This window comes from Bufo gargarizans, chromosome 1 (assembly GCF_014858855.1).
Source record: "Bufo gargarizans isolate SCDJY-AF-19 chromosome 1, ASM1485885v1, whole genome shotgun sequence".
NCBI lineage: Eukaryota > Metazoa > Chordata > Amphibia > Anura > Bufonidae > Bufo > Bufo gargarizans.
In genome coordinates this window covers 432,907,275-432,913,956 of record NC_058080.1, presented here as the reverse complement: position 1 = coordinate 432,913,956, position 6,682 = coordinate 432,907,275, and the positions used below count along the sequence as shown (strand labels likewise).

The 6,682-nt window shown below is 38.2% G+C and overlaps 1 protein-coding gene across 3 annotated transcripts in view; it reads right to left on the bottom strand.

Annotated features, from left to right (window-relative positions):
- Positions 1-2,550: 2,550 nt before the first annotated feature.
- Positions 2,551-6,682, bottom strand: part of SLC1A1 (solute carrier family 1 member 1) — a 73,300-nt gene continuing 69,168 nt past the window's right edge. The window contains exons 12-13 of one of the 3 annotated variants that reach the window (XM_044272032.1): positions 6,147-6,310; positions 2,551-5,937 (exon numbers count right to left, since the gene is read on the bottom strand). In XM_044272032.1, the coding sequence (XP_044127967.1) occupies positions 5,930-5,937; positions 6,147-6,310 (172 nt within the window). In that variant the 3' untranslated portion in view covers positions 2,551-5,929. Of the gene's footprint in view, positions 6,311-6,682 lie in introns of all 3 variants that reach the window. The other 2 variants (XM_044272041.1, XM_044272024.1) reach the window with 2 other exon arrangements.

The window sequence follows — 6,682 nt, the reverse complement described above, 5'->3', positions numbered from 1 at the left end:
CTAATCAATATCAAAATCTCAGACAACTCCTTTAACATAGTCCCTTTGATATTATGCAGCAGGTTTACTTTTGGTAAATGTGGCTACATGAAGGCCACTGTAAAATATTTTTTTTCCTAAGAGGCGTCAGAGGTTTGGTAATGGTGTCATTGTGTTCTGATTCTTGATTCTTCATGGTGATATCTGTTGTGTTCCAACTTCCAATTTTTATTGACATATGCATGGTATGAAGATAGCTAAACATAGGATGATGTATATCATACAGTATATGGTTATCTTCAGAAAGCTCTGATAAAGGATCAATTGTTTTGCTCTGTCAACATGCAAATCCAATATGAACTCACACACTGATAACCACCTACATACTACCAGGAGTCATTGATTTATGTAACTGCACACATTTTATTTTCTTTATTAGGATATGTTGGTACTTCAAAATTTTACATTGCTTTTAATTTACACATGTACAATTAAAACATACAGTTTGTCATATTTTTTAAATGTAAAAGACATTTACTCAAAGAGTAAATTTAATTATTTTTGGCACATGACTTAAAGATTTGAGACCAAACTGAAGTAACATTTCCTATATTTTAGCTTCCAGTCATCTAATTGCTGACATAGATAATAGTGAATAAGGCAATCCGCTGTAATATTCTAATTTTAGCTAACCAATATATGCTATTCAGATAAGGCTACTTTCACACTAGCGTTCGGGGCTCCGCTTGTGAGCTCCGTTTGAAGGCTCTAACAAGCGGCCCCGAACGCATCCGTCCAGCCCTAATGCATTCTGAGTGGACGCGGATCCGCTCAGAATGCATCAGTCTGGCAGCGTTTGGCCTCCGCTCCGCTCAGCAGGCAGACACCTGAACGCTGCTCGCAGTGTTCGGGTGTCCGCCTGGCCGCGCGGAGGCGTGCGGATCCGTCCAGACTTACAATGTAAGTCAATGGGGACGGATCCGTTTGAAGATGACACAATATGGCTCAATCTTTAAACGGATCCGTCCCCCATTGACTTTCAATGTAAAGTCTGGACGGATCCGTCTGAGGCTACTTTGACACTTAGAAATGTTTTAACAATATAATGCAGACGGATCCGTTCTGAACGTAGCCACCGTCTGCATTATATGAGCGGATCCGTCCCAGATGGATCCACTCTGAACGCAAGTGTGAAAGTAGCCTAAGAGGCTGATTTTGGGAGTGCAGATAATAAGATACTTGCTGAAGTATAGATGCACAGTTTTGTATTTTACAGAATATAATATTTAATGCTGGTTTAACCGCCATAATATAGCTGCTATAATGTTACCTCACTTTGGTCGTTAGTCACAACACTGAAAAGATTTAAAGCGCAAGTCAAGTAAAATCAATTTAATGTATGATTCATTTATATGATTCTTGTGATGGCTGGACAAGTTTCAGGGCCTTAATGTGTCAAATTTTGTTTATTACATCCATTAATTTCATATTTTATTGCAATAAAGCTTCTTCATTATGCTTCCTGAATACATGAAAGATTTCACTGTATGCAAATAATTGCTCAGTACATATATTTCTATAGTACAAGGCTGCTCCTCCTTTAAAGAGGTATTCCCATCTGAACATTTATGGCCTATCATTCAGATAGGTCATAAATGTGTGATTTAGGTCCCACCTCTGAAACACAGTTCTACCTCAGGAATGTGAATGGAGAGCAAACAGCGCATGTGCGACTTTCTCTTGTGCATGGCTTCCTCTTAATTTACAGTTGGGCCCTGTTCTTGGAAGCGGGTCCCATAGGTAGGACTGACACCTACCAGACATTCATGGCATATTTTATAGATATGCCATAAATGTCCAGATAGGACATCCCGTTTAAATACTGTATATATTTACAAATCTGCACATTCAATACATAAAAAGCACATCTGTAAAGGCTCTGTTCACACTGGTGTTATGGCTTTTATAATAGAAAGCTATGATGGTGGGACAGATCCATAAATGGTCTGCTTGGAAGTAGGGGTTACAGAGTGCTCTGTTCTTGCCAATAGCTAACATAATTGCCTATGGATAACTGAATACACCCTATTAAAGAGAGACATGTGAACCCCATGACTGTATTGTACTGAATTAATTAGTGCAAATGAGTATTAATTTATGTAATTAAAAATGTTACGATAATGCCACAACATTTTGATTGAATAATAAACATCTATTTATAAATGGATGAAATGTAAGGTCAAACCGTCCTCTGCTATAACAATACCACAGACATCTTATTCATACCTCCCAGGCATTTTAGGTTTATGTCTAAAAATGCAAACAATATAAACTTGTTTTGCATTCTGAATGTATTTGACATTAATTATGCATATCGTGATTTTCAACTTGCCATTCATATTTTGCATAGCAGTGCCATAATAAAGCTGTTAGTGAGCTACACTCCTCAACACTGAAATAGCAACACCGAGAAGGACAAGCCGTAAGGTTCTGCAAATTGAGGCAGTAGCATGATGATCAAGTTTTCAAGCACCTAGCTCCAATCTATGGCACACGGGAGGGGCATAAAAGCCAGATTGGAAGCAAAGATTTTTAGCCACATGAAACCTCATAAACTGGATAAAGTGGTGTAGTATAAGTGTGCAATGCCACCTGTTTGTCTGGGACCAGCTTTTTATTGCCAAACTGATAAAGGGACAAAATCCTTGAACGGAGAGACCTTGATTTATCACTTGCTACATGCCCGGGCTCTGATGTCAGCACTATTCACTGTTGTGTGTCCTAGTGGTTGGGTGAACAACAATGAACTGGCATGACAGCAAGAGATACACAGAGGTGAACTGCAACATTCTTATAATCGTCTGATTAAAAAGAATGTTGCAACATTGGGATACGTTGGTGATCTATTGCTCTTACGCTACAACTCTCAAAGGATACCATGGTGCACAGCAAGACGGAAATGGAGGCTGGAATGAAGGTCTCTTCAGTGATGAGTTCCGATTTGTCTCGGATGCAATGATAGCTGGAGGTTGGTCTAGAGATGAAGTGGCCTTCACAAGGGAACACCACCCCATTCCTATTACCAGGATTATGTTGTGGACCGGTATAACTGTAGTTGAACCCCTCTAGTTTTCATTTCAGGTACTCAACTTAGAGTTAAATTGATTTTGTTATGCAACCAGTGGTATTGCCATTTCTCCAAAGTGTCCCAGGAGCCATTTTTCAACAGGTCAATGCCAGGCTACTGAGAGCAGCCTGCATGGCTTAAATGTGCTACCATGGCCTGCAGCATCTCCGGACTCTGGGATGTCATTAGTCAGCAATTGCAAAGGTTGCTGCCAACAGAGGATCTTGATGATTTGTGCAACAAAGTACATTCAGCATGGCAGAACATTCCTCAGACAACCATTAATAACCTCATTGATAGCATGCCAAGGCATATAAGTGCATGTATTTCTGTGCGTGGCGCTCATACTTGATAACAAATAAGTTCCTTTTTTTTCAGCATTTTCATGTCATTAACATGTCTATCGATCCTGTGACTTATATCATTCTATGACTTTTTCCTTCTTGGTGTTGCAATTTCAATGCTGAGCAGTGTATTCAAGTATAGCTAAGATCCATTGGCACAGAATGTATACAGTATTTCATATCCAAATTCAAGAAAAGGTCTTCAATATATAATAAATGGCTTCATTGCTCAGGACCCACAATACAGATGTCATAACATGAAAAATAGCATGTTGGATTTGCCCAGCTCATATATAAGTCATCTCAGCTATTCAATGGATCCAAGAGGGGTCAAATCACACAGTTTCTTGCATCTCTGACCCCCTAATAAATACTTTTAGGGTACGGCCACACTCTCAGGCTTCTGCATGAAGCCAAAACCAGAAGTGAATTAAGAAAATAGAGAAGTCCTATTCATCCTTTATACTTTCTCTTATGACCCACTACTGATTTTGGCTTCCAAAACTGCAGCAGGAAACCTGATTGTGTGCCAGTACCCTTAGTGCTTTTCAGTTTTTTTTTTGTGTAAGTACTAATCTAATTGCAACATGTCATGGTGAAAAGTTACTATCGGGAGAAGACACAACCTAAAGGGTTTTCATAGAGAAAACTCTCATGTTTTTGGAGGCAACGTGGGATACAAAAGGGCAGTTTTTAAACAAAACAAAAAAAAGTTGATGATGCTGAATTAAATAATAGAAATCTACTGAAATGTATATTCTGTTCATAGAATAAACTATAGTACTAATTCTCTTGTGACAGTATAAAAAGCACATATTCACAATAAGAGTCACATGAGTAAATCAATGTGCATGTGCCCTCTGTGCTTCATCTTTTCAGTGTTGGATGTTCAAGGCTTCAATCCTCTTTCCTGACACATTACACTTCACAGTGATGCTTCCTGCAACTCAACAAGACTGAGTTGTGATGAACACTTTTTAAAGGTAGCAAATCTTTTGTTACCCGTCTGAACCATAAAAACATAGTATCAATAATGACAAAAGTAAGTTTATAAAGGGGATTTCTTATACAGTGTGCTACTGTTCTACCGATTGGTGTTCACATAAGACTAGCATAGAAAGAAATCTTTTCAAAGATCTTTTAATATAAAGGATTCTAGTTTTATTTGGCAATATGATTCAATGGCATGTCTACCATGCTAAGGCAAAGTAGTATACAACCCACTAATACTGAATTATTCCATCTCCTCTAACAAATGTCCAAAACTTCTCAGCTCTGTTGTGTAAAAGACAAACGACTTACTATTAAAAAGCTCAAAGAAAGAAGTATAGACCAGCTATGTAATCACAATAATTTCAGATTTTCTAGCGCAATCATCAATACAAATCAATCCATGACCAGAGGAACAATCCTTATAATACAGCTGGTCTTGATCATCTGAGATCCCTAAAGTGCATACAGATTAATATGTTTTTCAATAGATATGTATTAAAGTAATCATTTCTTTTTTAATAGGTTTCACATGCGTGTTTCACATTATGTCTACTGACCATAATCAGTAAACTTGTGATGGGTCATTTATTATACCCATCAATGTATTTCACATGATGTCTTATTAACTTGTACAATAGATATCAGTGGTGGTGACTTTCTGTGTAGTAATACAGCTATATGGCACACTGAATTGTAATGAGAACTCCAAACAGTATTGGTAGAATACATCTCCCATCCCCCTGGCTACCAAGATGGCATGCTCTACAGTGGGTTCCCTCAGTCCCTACATGCTTGCTAAGTAATTATGTATGTTAAATACCCTTTTATTGCATGATCGCTTCACATAGACAGGCAGAAATCCCATCCTTCTGTTCCAAAAAATCATCTGGAAGACGCGGTAAGAGTGAATCTTTCTTACCTGACAAAAAAATAAAACATGGGCGCAAAGTACAGAAAATGCTGTAGCGTGTGACAATTTTCAAGGCATTTTTGTGTAAAGGAGCACAAGGTTTAAAATATAACTGGTCTGGTATGAAATGGCATAATGTAAAAATGGCCGCATATTGTGATGGCGCTTTTTGTGACTGTCCCTTTACAAGCTATTATTCAAAAGAGGATTGGCAAAACTCAACCTTGTGAATATTGCAAATAAGTAACCATGTACAATGTGGTCAACAATTACCTGCCATGAGAAAACTATAGGGAGATACAAACAAGCATCTGCGGTGAACATGAACAGCCTCTGGATTACAGACTAGGTTATATCAAAGGCAACCTGCATTTTACATTGGTGGTGAGCTACTCCAAACGTAAGATGAGAGACTGTGCTTCAAAAGAGCTAATGCAGAAGAGTCAAATTGCTGACGCAGATGTCATGATCCTGGATCCCGGTAAAGAACATGCTAACTGGTAATACATTCCAAAATGTTGGGAACTTCATGTCCCCATATAAAAAAGTAAAATATTTTGCAGCTTTCTTTTCCATTTAACCTGCTGGTAAGAGTACAAAAAAAAAAAGTATGAGTCCAAATATGGAAGAGGAAAATCTCACTTTGTCGCCTCTATCGTACACTCAGTGTTCCATAAAGTCCATATGCGCTCAGCTCTCCTGCTCATTCAGAACTGCGATGTCTGAGTGAAAGATATGTTATCTGACTTATCTACTGCAAATCCTCCATTAATATAAGATTTTTTTATCTCACCGTCGTCTTCATTTTTCAGTACACTTGGCTCAATAGCAAAAGGGTTGGCAATGTTGACTTCTGATGTGACATCCATTTGCTCCAATTCTTTCTTGGAGAGCTTCTCTACTATCCCGGTTCCATAAGCATCACCAAGAACATTTACCATGGTCCTAAATCGATCCCTAGAGAACAGAAATATTTGAGTAATTGTTAACCAAACTCAATAACCCAACAGAGTTCCGTTACAAGAAAGCAACATGGCAATGTGCCCATCAAAGGACAAGTGTGTCACATGCTACACTTTTAACCCCTTAAGGACCGGCCCAATTTTCACTTTATTGTTTTAGTTATCCTTTCCGGCCTTTCAAGGACCTTGTACATTGTCTTATTATCTTTTTTTTCCACAATAATGCCTCTTGTACATCGTCTTATTATCCTTTGGGAGACACCTATGTCATTTCCCGTCAAAAAATTACTTGCTGGTTGAATAAAAGTAACTTTAAGTCAAAATTTGCCAGGGGTATGAATAATTATGGGCAGCACTGTAAAAAAAC